Source organism: Pholcus phalangioides, unplaced genomic scaffold (genome assembly GCF_987345545.1).
Source record: "Pholcus phalangioides strain wild (caught in Gottingen) unplaced genomic scaffold, Ppha-v1.0 ptg000008l_1, whole genome shotgun sequence".
Lineage (NCBI taxonomy): Eukaryota > Metazoa > Arthropoda > Arachnida > Araneae > Pholcidae > Pholcus > Pholcus phalangioides.
The window spans coordinates 24,785,717-24,805,886 of record NW_028301601.1 but is presented as its reverse complement, the minus strand read 5'-3'; the positions used below and the strand labels follow the sequence as shown (position 1 = coordinate 24,805,886).

General features: G+C 34.7%; 1 protein-coding gene across 1 annotated transcript in view; it reads right to left on the bottom strand.

Moving 5' to 3' along the window:
- LOC149084070 (uncharacterized) overlaps positions 1–20,170 on the bottom strand; it is a 349,781-nt gene that overhangs the window by 28,062 nt on the left and 301,549 nt on the right. The window contains exon 17 of the mRNA XM_089234421.1: positions 3,053–3,232. Within this exon, the coding sequence (XP_089090547.1) occupies positions 3,053–3,232 (180 nt within the window). The remainder of the gene's footprint in view (positions 1–3,052; positions 3,233–20,170) is intronic.

Genomic DNA, 20,170 nt, shown 5'->3' with positions numbered 1-20,170 from the left:
TCTCCTCTATTGCGGCCCTCGGGAGCTGCGTGTCTTGTGACACGGACGTCGGATCAGCGGGGGTGGGCACCAAAATGCGTTCTTGCCCCGGCTGACTAAGCATCTAGTTGCAGTCGTTGCAGTCCTGCCTACTCTTGTGCGAAGGGCCGCAACTAGTGAGGTTGGGCAAGCGGGTCCAATGCCCCTGGCACCGGACCAGAGAGGGCACCAAACGTTACAAAGGGCGCCAAAATGTGATCTTGGCCGGCTGACCAAGCATAGACCCTGTTGCGACCTTGCTTGTGGGAAGGAGCCTATGGGGGTCCAACCAGGGAGGCAGCGTGCCTTCTCGGGGCACCGGGCCAGACTTTCTTAGGGCCTCTTGAAAGGATTTATTATCACGCAAAATAAGTGCATATTTTTCTTGTAAAGCCTCTCCCCCTATTTGCTCAAGGCAGGACTGGTTGCCCCAGCACTTTTATGGGCCAGGGTCCACCCGGGGGAGCGGCTCAGAATAATAAGATTCGGTGAAATGTTTTTCGGAGCATTTTTCATACAAATTATTAGGTGAGCATTTCCAGCCAGAAGGGAAGGGGCTCGGATATATCACTTTGTTCGGGTGCCAGGGTCGTCTTAAGAGCACCATGGGCCCCCGGGCCAAGTGAGTTTTTTGAGGCCCTACCAGGCAAACTTACATGTATGCTCCTCGAAAATTTTAACTGTATCTCATATTTGTGAGGCTCCTTCTCTCTTGAGGCCCCACGAGCCGTGTCGTGGCGCACTGCTGACAGGGCTCCAGCCCTGGGATCCCGGACAATAACCTTTTTTTTTGCACGCAATAAATTCATTACAGAAGAGCCTGTGAAAAGTCACGCTTGAGGCCCGCTAAAGATCTCAGCCTAGGGGCCCTGCTCCAAGATGTGGGGAAGGGGATGTGGAATTCACAAAAATTAAGAAAAAAATTCATTCTGAAACACGTTAGAACTTACATTTGAAAATTTAGATTAATTTAAAATTACTACAGCTTCTTCCGCTTAACACGGTCCCATTTAGAAAATTTTCTCGCTTAGTACGACTTATTTTCGCGATCTCCTAACTTTTACTAACACATTGAAATTTCCCGTTTAAAACGTTTTCCCGCCAACAACGTTTTTCATGAGTTTTTGGAAAGCGCTATTAGTGGGATTCATTGTATATGAGCTCTTCAATGTTGATACTTGTTTAAAACCAAGAGTTTGTTGCCACAAACAAAGTCCAAGATTGCAATCTCAATATTTGAATATTAAAATTCGAAATTCAAAAAGACGCTCTGGAATAGGTTGTGTCGAATATTAACAACACTAGCTGCAATCAGCCTAAACCTCAGATATAATTTATTTAATAGTAGGCAATGAACTACCGGGGCTGTAAGCAACGTAGCCCTACATCCTAAATTTCGGAAATTTGTACTCTTGAATGTTTTCATGCATGAACTCTCTATTCATGAACAGGGTCGGTTCTGGACATTTTTTAAGTGTAAGCGAATGATGTTTAGGTAATAAAAAAATCATCCCTTTCAGTTGGCACCTTTTGCGGCGGCGTAGTTCGAAGGATACAAAATCCGGCTCCTGTTCATGAAACAAAATATCTCTAATGTTGATTCTGTACTAGGTGAATAATTAGATTGGGGAAAAAAATCAGAGAGAAACGTCTTACTTTTTCTTCGGAAGCTCAGTAGTAAAAATTATCAAAATTTAGAATTTACACATAGAAAAAACGTCTTCCGGAATATATGAGAGAATGATTCAGATGACAATTTTTACGACAGAAAAATTCTCAAGCCTCCCAGTAAACTTTCCCCCGACTTCTTATCGGTGGTAGGTCCTCGGCTGTACCTCCACTACGATTCCAGGACGGAATAACTGGATTCTAGACTCCCAAAAGAAGAAAACAACACTTTATTTAATTTATTATCCAACACCTCCAACGGAACCGTCCTGTCTCTTCGGTACAAACTTTCACCCTCTCCATCTTTTCCGAAGTCTCAAATCGTTCCCGTTTCTCCTCGGCCTTTTTTCAACCTCTTTTCTCCTGAACCTTACACGTCCCATCATCGAAAAGCACATCCATCATTTTTAAATGATGATGATGCTTCAAGAGCGTAACTCGGTTTCTTACGGCTACCGTGACAGGGCGTCGGCATTACCTTGCCTATCCCCCTTTCGGGTCCCCCCAGGCCAACGCATGACGCTATCCGGTAGGCGAGCGTTTTATCGTGCAGCAGCAGCTACTTTGGCGGCCATACCACCCTTGAATGGCAAATAACGGTTTTTCATCCAAGAGTTCATGGGGTGGTGGTCACCACCGGCATAAGAGAAGGATGATCTTTCCCTGCCCTGATTCCTGGGCACGCCGTTGTTGGCCTTCTGTTTGTCATCGGCACCGGAATCGGCAGATGAAGTACACACACCGTCCTTACGGCTTGGCTCATATCGGACTTAGAACTAGTACATTTCCCAAGAGTGCGTCGTATGTCGTCGAACATATTAACATTTCATTTATCAAACGGCTCGACACTGCGCAAGTAATCGTAACATTGTAATTTCAAAGCTACAGTAGAATCAAAACACTGAAAGGAAAATTTAAGATGCGTTGAGTTAAGAAGCAAATAATGTGGGGGAAAAAAACCCCTTTTTGATTAAAAACGGTTCATATTTCCTCGATTAAAGTATGTAAAAATATATGATGGCTCATCTCTATTAAGTATAGACACAAATGTGGTAAATAGCATTAGTTTTAAAGATGTTATCAAAGACTTTGAACTAGAAAAAAAGTAGGAGAAAGCTTTTAGATAAATAGAGTGCTCAGAAATATCCAGATCATATATTCAAGCTTAGATACAGTCACATATCAGTGGAGTGCATCTCTATAGCGGTCAAGCAATACATTGAGATAAGCCGTTTGGATGTAATTGAATGTCAAAATAGCTTTGCGGTCAAAATGACCGCTTTTGTCGCTATAGTGCTATAAGCATCTATTAAAATTGTAATATTCTTCATGTTGGATACATGCACAATGTTCGACCGGAACTTACCGAAACTAATCCTTCGACATCGAAACACAGTTTCGCTGCTGCCTTGAGTTGCCGCATGATGGAGACAGTGTCTTTCTTGGCCAAGATGGCTTCTTGCTGTAGTTCGAGAATCGCTAGCGAGAATCGGAATAACACCTTCGGCCCCTCCAGCAGGAAGCAGTCCCATATTCGTAGGAGAGTCTGCAAATGAAAATTAGCAATTTATCATCCATCTGGGGAATGAATGATCGAAGTTGAAAAAAAAAAGATAGCTTGAAAGAAACGTTCAAAAAAACTGAAACAAACATTTAATGAAGCGACCAAGAGATGGCAGCACCATATAGTTTCGTTTTTCGTATTGACAGCTTAGAGTAGGATTATTTCGAGCTTATTATTTTGATGAGCGGTTAACGGAAATTTCGCTTCTGACATTTCGCCCCTGACACACAGTTTTTGACAATTCGCCTGCTCTGACCAAGTCAGTGTATGAATGACGGTAAGACTGAGTGGGTAAGCGACTGTATGAGTGAATGACCTCAGACTGACAAAATTGGTGGGTGACTGACCGTAAATGAATGAATACCCATATGAGTGACTAATTGGACGGGTGAATGACCGTATGAGAAACGAAGTTGGTGTGGTCACTCATATGGTCACCAACTTGGTCACTCATGCGGTCACTGGTTTGGTCACTCCCTTAGTAACTCATACGGTCTCTGATTTGGTCACAGACTTGAAATGATCACAGCCTTGATCATGCAAATGGTCACTAACTTGATCATGAAAATGGTCACTGACTTGATCATGAAAATGGTCACTGACTTGATCATGAAAATGGTCACTGACTTGATCATGAAAATGGTCACTGACTTGATCATGAAAATGGTCACTGACTTGATCATGAAAATGGTCACTTACTTGATCATGAAAATGGTCACTCATCCACTTATATGGTCACTCATACGGCTACTCATCCACTTATATGGTCACTCATACGGCTACTCATCCACTTATATCGTCACTCATACGGCTACTCAAATCCAATCAAAACCTACTCATCCAACAAAATACATTAATATACGCATAATAAAGCAACTGACACCAACCAGCCCCTCATCCGGGGCAATGGCTAAAACTGACAATTGTCAATAGAGCCTGGGCGGTGCACGGTAGAAAATGAAATGAAATGCATTTATTTATAGCGCACTGTTTCAATGTGATTCGTATGCTGCTTATGGCATCATAATTGAAATTTAATTTTCACTTTATGTCAAAAAGTGGAGCCCATAGGACAAAACCTATCCCAGATTCGGAATCAGCGCCCAAAAATCACCATAAATTCACTGGAACATCCCATGGAAATGATTTACTATATTTGTTTATTAGCGAACAGTTTCAACGTCATTTCGTATCTTGCTTATAGTGTTAGTGTTGTGAAAAAGTATTGTCAAAAATGATTTTTGACTTTATCTCAAAAACCAGGCGTGTGGGAATGTTTTGGTTATTTTCCCAGTATAATTATCATCCAAAAACTATAAAAGGAAACGCTAATTATTTTCAAAGATAGCTTTTACATCGCACAGACCTATGTAATTAATAATTCGTTGATTTCAACGAATTTTCAAAGTTTATACGGACTTATGGGATACAGTTTGCGCGCACGCACGCGCGCACACTCACACACACAAAAGCTGCATTTCATCTGATTAATTGTAAAATAATATTCTGACATAATGAATGCTCACACGCATTACTAGATAGTAATTTGAATAATCCTATACAATATTAAAAATTGAATAAAAATTAATTTAAATAATCGTAAATAGCACAATCGCAACGTGATGATAATATATACAAGGTGCGGTTACATACAGATACTACTCAGACATATGTACTGCCCATTCTGATGGAGGTATTTTGATAAAAAGAATTGGCAAATTGGCATATGCGTTATTTGGACAAAGAAAAAGATAACTGCTATAAAAAAACGTCATTTTTTCACCTGGTTGTAAAAAATTGAACTATTTTTTTTACTAAATCTTTCTTTTCCATATATCCTACATACCAAGTTTCATAAAAATACAATACCTCTATCAGAATAGGCGTCGTAACATATGTCCATCAGAATACGTCGAAGTAGTATCAGTTTGTTTATAACCACCCTGTATTTAAGATGTATAATTCTTCAAATATTTATTATAATTTTTCAAGTAATTTTACCAACATTTAAATCTATTATTCATCATTGGTATTTGATTGTAATTTATTGTGAAATCACTTAAAATAATTTTTCCACGCGAACATTCTTTCATCACGACATTGTTAATCAACAATATAGAATTCCAGAGAGAAAGATCTCTCAAATCATTCTACTGTACATCATATCGTAAGTTAAGCTAACGCTGAAGGAGGACCACGACCCAGACCTTCGAAAATATCACATTATCAGTGGCCTCGGAGCCAGGGGTGCCCATGGCATGGTCTGAGCACCCACTGAATTGATTCGGACACATCGAAATTTCTACGTAAACATCAACAAGAGCACCCACAAGTTCCAAACGCTTCCGACGCCCCTGCACACTATAACTCTTTTGGACCCTGGTGCCACAAATGTGTGGGGTGCGTTGCTTTTCTTTACAGTAGAATTTTTTATTTTAGTCTCTGGGAGTCAAGCCCTGACTTGAAGGGTTGTGTAGGTTTAGAGTTAGAAATACGGTGAATATGAACTTTAGGTGCTTTTATCACACGGGAGCACTTGAAGTTGAACTTTCAGGGTGTTTTCAAGATGGCATCCAGGAAGAAGTGCCTCCTGTAAAAGTGTGACTTATTACATGAAATTTCACAATAAAATTTGGAAAAAATTGTATGCGAATATACCTAACATCAGGGGTTCTTAACCTATGGGTCGCGACTTAAATTTGGTCGTATGAACCCGCTTACAATCTGGGATGAATGAAAAAGTTTTCTAATTAATGGGAAATGATTCCAAAATCGATGAAAAATATTACTAAAATTAATGAAAAATTATTCTAAAAACTTGATGAAAAATAATTCTAAAATTGATGAAAAATAATTCTAAAGTTAATTGAACGGGATTGAAAATTGGTTGAAAGGATTGAAAAAGGTAATGGTTCCAGACTTGATAAGAAATGATTCCAGAACTGATGAGAAATGATCCCAGAACTGATGAAAAATAATTCAAGAATTGATGAAAAATTATTGTATATTTAATGAAAAATAATTCAAGAATTGATGAAAAATTCTACATTGAATGAAAGATAATTGAAAATGTAATGGAAATTAAAGATAAAGAAATAATTTCAGAATAAGTGAAACTTAAAGAGAGAAAAATATATAATTCCAGAATAAATGAAAATTCTCAGAATTTATTACAGAAACAGTTTGACGTTTATCGAAGGCTTTCGATAACCTGGGTTCTCCCCCCCCCCCACTTCCTGGTTTGATTCATTTCCCTGAGCTAAGGCACAGTTCACCACCCTGTTAAAAACTAAGGAATGGGCTGGACTAGGTTCGAAAACTAGACTTTGTTCATCAGAATTATATGTTTAACAAGAAGTTTTAAATTAAAAATAGCCGATGGGTCGCAAAGTTGATCATGTTGTTGATTTTATGTCACGGGAGAAAAGAATTAGAAACCCCAGCCCCATATTATTTTGGCTGAAAAAAACTGAATGAAGTGAATTATTTCTTCACAGGAAAAAAAAAAGAAAATTTGAAAAAAAATTTAAATAAATTTACTGACATATCAATATTTTGGTATCAAAAATGCTAAAAACGTAACGAAAATTTCAAAAAAAAAAAAAAATGAATACCCGGGTCTGCAAGAGTTATGCGTCTTGACCACACTGGGCCCTGTACAACAAAACCCGCAAGAATAATTTCGCGCGAAATAGGTTTCAAAGTTAAAATTTCTCTTTCTCCTTTTAAAAAAAAAAATCAGAAAAATAGAAAAAAAAACAAAAAAAAACAGAAATGCAAAGAGAAAAGGTAAAAAAGCAGGAGATTTCGATACAGTACAGTACAAGCAAAAAAAAAAAAGGACCCATTCATGAAAAGAACCAGGGTTCGAATCACTTCGGCATCAAAGAACCCACTGTTTTTCCTAGGACAGACATACTGCTGACAAACGGGTACACCAAAGAGGCACCTGGAATCGTATATCCTTCTGTACGCATGTATGTATCTAAAACCTCCTCCTCCTCTTATACTGAGGTACTTCTGTGCACATATAACCAATCACTAGCGGTATCGGTAAAAAGTACAAGAGAGGGAAGACCAAGAAAAAAGATGGTCGGATTGGTAAGGAATAGTAAAAAAAAAAAAGCCGAGGGATTTGAAACAGTTGCGGAAAACCAGGTGACATATGCCCTTTTGCCAGGTGATGCTATTGTTGGGTGACGAAAGCCCCGTTTGTTAGAAATACTACTGTACACATTACACATATACACAGTACGAGTATAACATCCTTTAGAGACGACTTCTCTCTCTCTCTACGTTTCTCTCCCTTCATCCTTAGCGAAAGTGATCGGTTTCGTTTTTTTATGCAGTACATTGTACATGAAGACAGGAGTAAGGGGGGGGGAGGGGGGTCCCAAAAAAAAACCCTGTACACTTTCTTGAAGATCTCTGAAATCGACCCCCCTGTACATCGCGGGATTTTTTATTTTATTTTATTTTTTTTACTGTATATTCGATTGAGTATCTACCATTTTGTGCTGAATGTTCTGCAATAAAAGGGGGAAAATAACATTATGAATAATTCAGTGTCCATTTATGGCACACTTATGTACTTGAATCGCTTCATTGCGGATTCAGTACCCGATTTTGCACGGTATATATATTTTAGTGTATGGATCACATTTGGGATTCAAGTTTAACTCAAATCGCGATTTGCTGAGCAGTTTATGTACTAGAAGTTCAAATTTTTCATCGAATATGGATGATTTTTTGATGGATATTGTGCATTTAGGTATATTTTAGTGGAAAAATTTATTTTTGAGTAGTTTTACTTCTTAATGTATACTTTACAGTCGATATTGTACTAAGAAGAGTAAAATTTTGGGATTTTAGGACGTGAAATAAATATTACGAATCGGTTATTTTAAAATATATGAATTTAAAAACTACGGTTTGTTTCACTAAATTCATGTAAAAATTCTTAAATACCACACACGACAAGAAAAATGAATAATTAAATACAGTAATTAATTTTTTAAGAAATTGTTTTTTAAAGAATTAAAAGAAATTGTTGAAATATGAAGAAAAGAATCAAATAAATTAAAACTTGAAACTACCTAAAAATTAAAGTAAATAAATAAATAAAAATGATGAAAAATGAAAAATTAAAGAAGTATGAAACAACTAAAAAATAAATGAAAACCGAAAAAAATTATTATTAAATAAAGGATAATTTCTTTGATGTTATGATATGCTATTTTGATATAATATCGCATTTATATGAATGAACTACCATATAAATATTGTACTTGGATATAAATATCATGAAATTTGAAATGAAAGATGCATTTTAAAAATGAATAAACAATAGAGGTACTAACAACAAATGAAAAAAAAAATTAAGGATGAAAAAATGGGGAATATGAAAACATCAAAGATGAATAAACGAAAAACTGATATAATATGATAATGATGAAAAATTAAATAAACAGTAAAAAACAAAGAAAATAATAACAGGGAAATATAGGAAAACAATTGAAAATACAGAAATTGGCAGCAGAGCAGAAAATAAGTAAAAAATAAAAATAAGCGAATAGGAAAAATAATATAAAAATAAAGGAAAATAATAGTATGGCAAAGAGGATGTGAAAAAACTAATAAAAGTAAAAATCAATAGTAAGAAAAATAAAATTAAAAAAAATTTGAATACTTCAACTAGAGCTCTCGATAATCCGATCGTGCGCTAATCCAGCGTTTTTAGACGGGTTTTCTTCGAGCATTTGAGAGAAAAAACATAATTGTACAGAAGTTTTTATTATTTAAATTGACTTCCAGTAATATGGGGATTTCGGTAATCCGACACACTCTGATCGGATATGTGCCTGATCAGCGATAGTCTACTGCAATTAATAACAAGAAGTTTTTTTAAAAAAAAGAGGTAATCAAAAGAATTGAGAGATGAAAGAATCGCACAAATTTAAAATGATTTAAAAAAAGCAAAAACTGAATAAATAAAATGGAAAAGAAGAAATGATTAAAGTAAAGTAAGGAAATTAAAAGCAGTAATAGTAAATAATTGAAGACAAAAAACGAGAAGAAAAGTAAAAGACAAAAAAATAGATGAAAAAATAGATAAAAGTTCAGAATTGGAATCGAAAGAACAATTTCAAACTGAGAAAAAAATTTTGAATTGAGAAAAAAATTTAAATTGAGATGAAAGAAAAAAACAGTAAAAGGAAAAACAAAAGATGAAAATCAAATGAAATAACTGAAAAAAAAATCAAATGAAATAAAAGAAAAAAAATCAAATGAAATAAAAGAAAGAAATTAAATAAAATAAAAAAAATTGAATGAAATTTGAAAAAAAAAATTGAATGAAATTTGAAAAAAAAAATTGAACGAAATTTGAAAAAAAAAATTGAATGAAATTTGAAAAAAAAAATTGAATGAAATTTGAAAAAAAAAATTGAACGAAATTTGAAAAAAAAAATTGAATGAAATTTGAAAAAAAAAATTGAATGAAATTTGAAAAAAAAAAATTGAACGAAATTTGAAAAAAAAAATTGAATGAAATTTGAATAAAAATAAATAAATTGAATGAAATTTGAAAAAAAAATCGAATAAAATGAAATAAAAAAATCGAATAAAATGAAATAAAAAATAGAATAAAATGAAATAAAAAATCGAATAATATGAAATAAAAAAATCGAATAAAATGAAATAAAAAAATCGAATAAAATGAAATAAAAAATCGAATAAAATGAAATAAAAAAAATTAATGAAATACAAGAAAAAAATTCAATGAAATACAAGAAAAGAAAAATTGAACAAAGAACTAAAAATGTTGAAGAAAAATGACTAAAATTACAAAAAAGGGGAAAAAAATCAAATAAATTGTTTTTTCTACGGTCATCATGTTTGATGTCAAAAAAAATCATCATTATAGAACATTTATTAAATTCAGAATTATAAGACCATACGCTATAATACACCATATCAAAAAAAAAAAAAATTAATGCGCAAAAAATTTTTTTTCGTTTTTTTTTTCCAATGCACACAGATGAACAGATTCTTTGAGGTCATACCAAATGTAACTAAGCTGCCAAAAAAACTCCGTACGGGGGAGAAAATACGTTACGCAACTTACAGTACTTTTCCATTTCAACAACAGTACAGCAGCAACTGACACCAGCCGTTCACATCAGTCCGAAAAACCAATATGGAAAATTTGTTATATATATACACACACACACACACATATATTTTTTTATCATATTTCTCCTATAACCACCAGGCCTTTTTATTGTTAAAGAACTCCAAACTAAAGAAAAAGGTACTGGGGGGGACGTACCTTGTGTATTATACAAAAAAACTGCGGATGGTTGATCAATTCCCCCTCTGAAAATACAAAAAAGAACCATAAGGCTTTTCTAGAGCCCCCCGTTCTGATACCTTTTGTACTCAGTACCTCAAAATTCGTCGAGAAATCAGAATATGACACGGGGACACGTGCCCCGCGCGTGCTGCTGTAACTGTTTCGTGTTTTTTTTTTAGTACTGTTTTATTCCCCTCTTACAACAGTATTTGTTCCCGCAGCCGTCTTTTCTACTTCTCATTTCCTTCCAGAAATGCGACATTATTGTACTGTATAATACCGTTCTGCAGTATGCACAGTTACGTGCGTTTTTTTTTTTCTTTTTTCTATCATTATTATTCACTGTAAGTCATTTTTGTTAGTCCTTTATACAGTTTTTATTTCTATTCAGGGTAACATATGCTGACATTAATATTTTTTTTTTTAAGGAAATGAGACGAATGCTAAGGATTATGACGTGTTAAGGGATTCGAAAATAGAACTACTATTACATTTTTTTCCTCAGTTCAAATAAATAATTGGTAATTATAAGAAAAATATTGAAATTTACGTGATTTTAACTCTTTATCTACCTCATTATGAATTGTAGAATAAGAGGAAAACGACAATAAATGCAAATAACAATGAAAATATAAATGATAATTAAAAAAAAATAATTAAATTAATATCCCCCGAGTTGCGCTATCTATGAGACCGACATTAAGCGCGTAAGTCGAATTCGCGTTAGTCGGGATGCCATTTCGCGTACAAAGACGTTAATAAGTGGGTGATTCTAATCTGGTGGTTGATTCTCTCTCTCTCTCTCTCTAAGACTGACGTCTTTCCGAAAAAAAATTGCAATCAAAATGCAATTTTTCTTACATGAAATTACAATAACCTCATTAGTATTTTTAAATTGCACCAAAATATGTACAAACGAAAGTCATGGGTGGTCGAAATTAAATTGGACTTGAAGGTGGGTGATCGGATGCATTTTTGTCAATAAATTTTAAATAGCATCATTTTCAGCTCACTTTAGTAATGGTGATCAAATCAATTTTCAGAAATAGAAGATATGTTTCTAAATGATTTTTAATCTCAAAATTGATTATCAATCTCTGGCATAGTTTAGGTCTTAAGCTATCTTTTTACCCGGTTTTTACTTTTAGCACCTTGAAATCCAGCTCAACTTGGATACACGTGGTGTTCTGATTGAATGGACAAGACAAGGAAAAAAAATCCTCATATTCTTACTTAATTTTAACATTATAATTGAAGCATTGTGTTTCCATATCAGCCATAACTCTTATGAAATGCGCTGAATTCAAGAATCAGGCATTTTTCATAGAAAATCGCGTGAATTGGGATAACGTAAGTCGGGGTATGACTATTATATAATTTATTTGGTAAGTTATTCTATTTCTAATTTTTTCTTCTTATCGCTCCGTAACTCAAGCCAACCTATAGGAAACATATATTTCACTTGTTACTCCTACCGCGGCCCTGGACTTTTCCATCGTCCCTCTCCCCCCCCCCCGGGGGCGGTATTACCCACTTTGGGAAACACGGAGTTACTGCGTAACAAATTATCTCATCTGGTACTACTCTTAAGTACCGTTATTAGGTTAAATGAAAATTTTCAAATTTACGTTGAAGCTATCTTCATTGTCAAAGTTATACTTAAGACAAACAATATATAGTTATGTGGTTAAACTCCTTATTTTATGACATTGTTCATGTCATAAAAACGTATTAATAATTAAATAAAAAAAACGGATGCAAAATGGTGTTTTTATCATATTTTTAATTGAAACCGTACATTAACACACCAATTTGATTAATCAGAGTGGATTTTTCAATTTGTTCCAATGGCCCAATTAAGAATATTTTACAGTTATGTATAAACAGATGAAATTTTGCTTATACGCGTGTTCGGCTTACCTGTTCGTAATTTCATGAATATCTGAACACATAGTTTCAGCGGCTTTTGAACAATGTTCCTTACAACGAATGGACATTGAGACGTAAATAAAAAACTACTTATATAGCCGTATTTTATACTAAAATAATAACTAAAAGATGTCTTTTCTAAACTATAAAAAATAAATAAATAAATAAATTGTTATTATAAGTTTTTCAACCCCATTTGCTATTTATATTCAAATACAGTAGAACTTGATTAATTCAAATTTTATTGGTGACCACCGATAGATGGCTCTTTCATTTCCCCACCTTATTCCACTTGTTGAAAATCGCATGGCGATATATGACCAGAATTGGTGTGGGGAAAAGTTGTAGGCCAGGAGTTCTCAACCGGTGCTCCGCGGAGCCCCCAAGGGCTTCATGCGCACGTCCCAGGGACTCCGCGGTGACTCGAGGAAAATAATATAAATCAATAAATTTGATAGATAAATAAATAAAAGAGGCTTACAAGGGGTTCTGCCATAAAAATTACGTACAAAAAAGGGCTCCTTGTGTCAAACTGGGCTTTGTCATAGAAATTATAAACTGGATAGGGCTCCGCGAGTCAAAAAGGTTGAGAACCGCTGTGCCATAGTGGGTGCCGCTGTGGTGGTCGAGTGGTCATGGTGACGGACTCACATCACGAGGACCTGGATTCTAACCCCACCGGTGACACAGGGATGGTCCGCTGAAGTTAGTTTTCTGTGATTCCCAACTCCGAGGTGCGAATCTCCCCGTTAAAAAATCTCGCCACAGAGAGCAATGGGCCAATCTTTGCACTTCATTCATAGTTCGAAGCATATATGGTACATGGTACACCCGAATTCAACCCAGGCTTGCCAAAGGATGACTTACTGCCTGCTACCCTCGAGGGGGTGGGTTGAAGCGTAACAAAGGCTTCCATCCCAATCCAGAGCCTCAGACCATTCCATCCTGGGTAACCCAGTGGGTATCCCTCTGCTCACCTCTCGGCTGGACCACGGTCTCCCGGGAGTTGGCAGACCGCAGCAATATAACAATCATTACACAGAAATGAACTTAATGTTAGGTTCACAGCACATACATGCACAGCTTCCAGCGTGGACCAGGTCTTCTTCGAGCACCTGAAGAGATATCTCTTCTTTGAGACAGAGCGGTGGGCCATTATCTGGTTAGAAGAAGGACCATAGTGGTTAAAATGACCAATTTTCTCTCTCCGGTACTCTAACTGAATTTAACTGCAGAAATTTACTTAAAAATTAGCTTCTACACATTCATTGGGAAAATTCAATAAAATTGGTAATGGAAGATATCCTCTTTTCATAGGCTACCGAAATTAAAGTGTGTTCGGCAAACCTCACCGGAAAGGCTACTTTTTGATTCTCTTGTCGCTTTTGTTCTCACTTATACAGGAGGATTTGTAGGCACAGCTATTATTTCGCTCTCTTACGAATGGAATTCAATTGTTTTGAGATGAGGGGAGGGATTTTTGATATCCATTAATGCATCGGTAAAATTTATATATGAAGAAACATGCAGAGCAAATAATTTTACGAATTGTTCCAATTACAACATTTAGAAGTCCCATCTATTAAAATACTTTGGAATTTACATAGGCTCTAACCCGAAATGGAAAACCCATATAGAAAAACGTTGCAAATAAATTAAGATTTTTTTTTCCAAGCAAAATTTTTCATCTGAAATTCAACGTAAACAATAATTTTTTGCTAACACAAGTACAATGCTTATAAATTATTGCCTCATAGCTTGAGGAAGAGATTATACCATTAACATTACCGAAACCTGTAATTTCTTCATTCAAAATTAAGAAAATGAATACTCCTTCAAAAAATTGCAAAAAACCGAGTTTTACGAATGCAAAATAAATTTATCAAAATTTTATATAATTTTAATGGAAGTGTAACTTCGATTCACTGCATAAACTTTAACATCTTATCCATCAGACATTTGCATTTCTATAAAATCTACACAGCCGTTCACAAATAACGAGTTCAGTGCAATAAAGACAATCCCAGAAAACTAAAAATCAAATTTTAATTAATTCCAAACCGAACAAAAATATTTTGCCTAAAAATTTCACTTATCCCTTGAAATTGAAAATGAAGAAAATGAATATTCCTTCAAATAATTGCAAACAAAAACAAAAAAAAATTCGTACTTTCTATTACTGATATTGGACAATATTTTTAATAGGGCTGGGAATCGATTGCAACTTTTAACGGGTTAATCAAAGATATTTAATCGATTAATCGAATTTTAATCGAATATTTTTTGTGACCATATAATATTAATAGATGCTATAGAAATATATTTTATTCATTTTACTCACCTTTTCGGTAGATGTAAACAAATATAGGAATAGGTTAAGAAATTAAGGCTGCCCGCTTCAAGCAATTTAAGAAGCTGAACATAATTACCAAAACCTGTAAAGGTCTGGACACACATATCCGCACCGTGCCAGGACCGTAGCTCGGGCGTCAGTTGGCCGTGTCTCGGCTCGTTCCTCTTCAGACCACACCTTTCCGTGTGTTGCCCGTGTCGCTGCCGTATGCTGACTACGAAGCTGTGTCGATTGCTTCAACGCAGCCGGTTCGGTGTAATCAAAATGTTCAGTAAATTAATTAACAAGAGTGATTTGGATATAATAACCCTAGCGTAAATTAACAATAATTAATTGTTCTAAACATTTCTGTAAATAATCTATACATGTATATAAATTTTTTATCTGTCTGTATATGTGTGTGTGCATGTGTTTTTTATAGAAATTTTAATTTTGTTTTTATTTTGGATTGATCTCGGATAGATTTTTTGTATGTGACAAACCCGCAAAGAAGGATCTTTAAATGCAGCTGGAAATAAAAAGACGGCCATTTGCTTAGTTTGACTATATGCATTCTTGTTTATAGTTTGGAGAGAGGAGATTATTTACGAAATTAAAACAATCTGTGGGGGAGAATGGTACTCTCTTCCTCACCTACACACTCTTTTTTTTTTATTCAGAGTCAACGGCCATCATAAATATAATCATCTGTAGGGGCAGGTGGTGTCAAATTCCGATAACACCTCGGAGAAGTGTATCTCAGTTCAGTAGGAGCATATTGTACGTAAGAGCGCGCATTTCTTTTACTCTGTGTGTGTGTGTTCGCGGAATCTTCTACACTGAAAATTGGCTCCTCTGCAGATGGCAAATGGATATTAAAATCAATAACAATTGGGGTGTTTAGTCTGCCGGGGCTTGATTCAATGATAAAGCCTCACCAGTATTCGATAGTAATTTAAAGCACTCATTGCCAAAGTCCCAGTCGCTGAAACACCTTTGTCAGATATTTAACACAAAGGTGCTCGACTTTTTGGAAGGTGTGGGCCACTTCATTGTTTTGAAATATTTCGCGGGCTTCTTAAGTTATCCAGAAATGAGTCTCGATCCTCCAAAATTATCTAAAAAGAAGTGGCACGTGCCGCTTAGGTGATCTGCAACCGTGCCGCGGGCCACTCGAGAGATCTGGAAATGTGCCACTAACCACTCAAATAGGATAATCTGCAAATGTATCACGATCCACTTAAGTGAACTGGAGGGTGTGCCGTTAGTCGCTCAAGTGATTTTGAAATGTGCTTGAGACCACTCGGGAGCCTTGTTTTGTTTTTTGTTGTCACGGGCCACATCAAATGCTTCCGAGGGCCGCATTTGGAGCACAGGACATGGGTTAAGCATTTATGGCTTAACATGTTGCGTCTGATGTGAGTACCAAATTTAAAATGTCTCCTATATTTTCCCATAAGAAAAAACCCAAAAATTTTCGAACCGTTTTCTATTTATATATATAATTTATGTTAAAACCAAAACAATGATTCATTTATAGAGCATCGGAAATTAAACCCAGTTAGTTTTCCAAGTTTACATTATTATTTTAACAAAAATCTCCCCGGCAAAATTTCGTTATATGCTATGTGAAACATAATTTTAAACTTTGTTTTCCCATCAAAGTTGTGAAAATGTTTATCCATATGTTTTCTACATATTACGCTAGTACCACAGAAGCGGGGCCAGGTGCGTCTAAACAATTTCGGGGCACGAAAAATGTTTAGGACACCCCCTCTCTTTAACAAGATTTCATATATTTTGTGGGAAGAGGGAATCGGCATACTGAATATACACGAACGCTAAGAAATACCCCCATACAAAAAAAAAAAAAAAAATAACTACACCAATGTGAATTAACACAAAAATTAATGGAGGTAATTTTAAACTAATCTGAGAAACCGTTTCCGAAATTAAGGAAAACTTTAGAATCGATGGATTAAAAATAATTGAAAGAAATTATTTCAATACCAATGAAAATTCAGAATTAATAAAATAAATAATTTCGGAATAGATTAAAATTTAGAATTAACGGAAGAAATAATTCCAGAACTATCGAAAATTCATAATTAATAAAAGTAATAATGCAGAAATTGATTAAAATCAAGAAATAAATGGAATTAATAATTCAGCAATTGATGACAATTGAGAAGCGACATAAAATAAATGAGCTCTCTTCTCTTTTATAAAAAAAATCTCCGCTCTCTCTCTCTCCCGAGACCGCACCATCACCGTAAAAATATAAAATAAACTAGTTGGTGACGGTGCGGTGACGGTGCTCGGCTACGGTGCGGATATGTGTGAACGGCTGCATTGCTTAGCAAAGAATTATTCTTTGACCGTGTGATGACCTACACTCGGCCGACGCACGTGTCGGGCACGGTGCGGAAATGTGTGTCCAGACCTTTATTTCTTCACTTGGATCTTGCCGTTTTTTTTACATAAAAAATCAGTTATTTTTGACTATTATTCCTTGATTTCGATGCTACTTTCGATTATACTGTTTTTTGCTTGTTTTGCTAGGAGCTCCTCTCGAATGGTATTTGTTGATTCCAAGAATATAATAATAGTCCAATAAGCTGATGATTCCGAGAATATACGATAGACTACTGTTCATAGTGGAGACAATAAATTTTGGTCATCTTCTAAAACTCCCATCAAACTCAATTTAAAACTGAAATCATCAGTTTTTTCGTTGAATCTAATTTGATCAAATATTGATTCAAATATTTTTAAACACGGTCAATTATCAAAAATGTTCTGTATGGAACATGACATCTAATCGGTTTTTTTTTAAAAAAAAAACAAGTTAATTCACAAACTTTTAATAAAAATTTTGATCGAATTGATTAACTCAACCAAAATTTTTAACTGCGATTAACAATTGATCAATCAACCGACCCAATTAATCTATTAATCGGACCAGACCTAATTTTTAATGCATCAAATCTGATGTTTTTTATATTTGTCATCATCTATTTTTTCACTCTAATTCTGAAATAACATTATAACGACTGATATTATATTTTCATTTACATACGATGAATTGTATTTACATATTTGTGTGAATTATGTAAGTACATGAAGTTAAGTGTATCCTTTTCATCTATGATCACCAGTATGGATCGTATGATCTCTCGGTTATTTTAATTGTTCTTTGAACTGCACATGATGTATATGAATGATAATAAAATTTGATTTGATTTGAATGTGGATCGAAGAATGTAGTCGCAGAAAAATCTCTAATCGATACTAGTATTTATTAAAAAACGCCCGAGTGGCATGGTGGTCGTTTACCACCGTGAAAGTCACTGTCACGGTTCGAACTCAAGGGTTCAAATTTCTAAAATTTAAAATGAATTGAAGTTTATAATTTAGAAAAAAGTTGAAAATTTTTCAATTCCAGAAGAAAACTTCTTGGAAAGAAGAACAAAAAAATTTACAAAACATTTACTTTGGAGTATAATTGGGCGGCTTTTATACAATAGGAACAAAGTGCCATTTTTAACATTTCTGAGATATACCGACATCTGAACTATTGAAAGAGGTGGGATTTTTTTTATCTAAATAGAACCAAGTGACCTATAGGCTGTGATGCCGTCTGTGTGCAGTTGAACCAACTACCAAACTGAAGAGATAACTGAATCGAAGATAAATATAAATAGCTTTTTCTCAGTTTAGTCTTATTTTGGAAAATATCTAAAGATTCTGATTTCGAAGAATAGCTGAGAATTCAGCTATTCTTCGAAATCTAGCTAGCTGAATTCTCAGCTATTCTTCTGAGAATTTAGGAAGAAAAATTGAAAAGTTCTTTTGACTTAAGAAAAAATTAATACTTCTGTCAAATTTGAGAGAAAACCTCATAATTCTCTTGAATTAAAAAAAATTGAAAAATTATATAAACTTTTATTTGTGTAAAAAAAATGAAAAATTGTTTCGAATTTTTAAAAATCATATTCTTTTATAGTTACCAGAATATTTAACTTTTTGTGAATAAGAAATCTCACCTTTTTTTTACATAATAGGAATTTCTAACTATATTCCAAAAAAAAGAATTTTCACAACTTTTTAGCAAATTTTCAAAAAATGAAATTCTCAGCTATTCTTCAAAATAGGAATAGCTACTTTTCAAAATAAAAATTTCCAATTATGTTCATAAATAAGAGAGCTTTGAAATTTTTTTTTATTTTTCTTTCCAAGAACTTTTCTTCTGGGATCGAAATTTGCAACTTTTTTTTTCCTAAACCAGAAATTTTCAATTCATTAGAAAAATTTTATAAAAAGTTTTTATTTATATCTTCTTTTTCTTCTTCAAAAATTTAAAAGAAATTTCTATTTCCTTTCTCACGAAATTCCAATTCATTCTGCAGCGATGTAACTGCAATCGTTTCAAACGTACAGTTATTCCAGCAAAATATTACACATACGATCATGTCGTGCATCGAACATGCCGTTCCGCTACACAACATCAACTCAGTCACGATGGAAGGAAGAGAACACGTACATATGTACATGCGTACATAAAAAAAAAATGACGTATGCTACGAAATAAAAACGCACAAGGAGAAGATTTACGACTGGTGCGGAACGAGGTATTAAATCAACGGATACAGGTGTACCAGCACACACACACACACACCAGCCAGGAGGAATACAGGGAGGGTATAATTCTCCACGTACAAACGTACATTAAAGTCGACGTAAGGTATTTTTCCGACCCGATTTATAAAAACGCAGTTAGCACACAGTAGTACTTATACTCTCTCTGTACGAGAGTATACTATAAACCACAGCACCTTATAAATCCCCCCACGAGATACAGGATTTCAAACCTCTAATTTTCGACTGGTTGTGGCATCTGGTTATGCATGTGTACTGTACATAACTGTACTTGGGGGGGGGGGGGGAGAGGGTATTTTTTTTTCTTTCGGAAAAAGACAAGGTAAGGGACAGATTGGCTGGCGGCTTGAGAAAGAAATTGCACATTGGGAGGGGGGGATAAAAAAGATAGAAAATTTTTGAGAAATGAAAACTTTGTAGTAAAATTGAATAGCGTAACAAATCCGGAAACAAGAAGCAGGTGGAAAAAAAAAAATGAAATACACTTAAAAAGGAAATTGATACTCCGTTTCCTGTTACATGTGAGATCTCTTTAGTAACATTATACACACATCAAAATGTACATGAATGGGAAAAAAAAACGGGTTCGTGAGAAGAAAATTGATTATATTTCGGAATTTTCTGTACTTCGTAATAAAATTGCCAG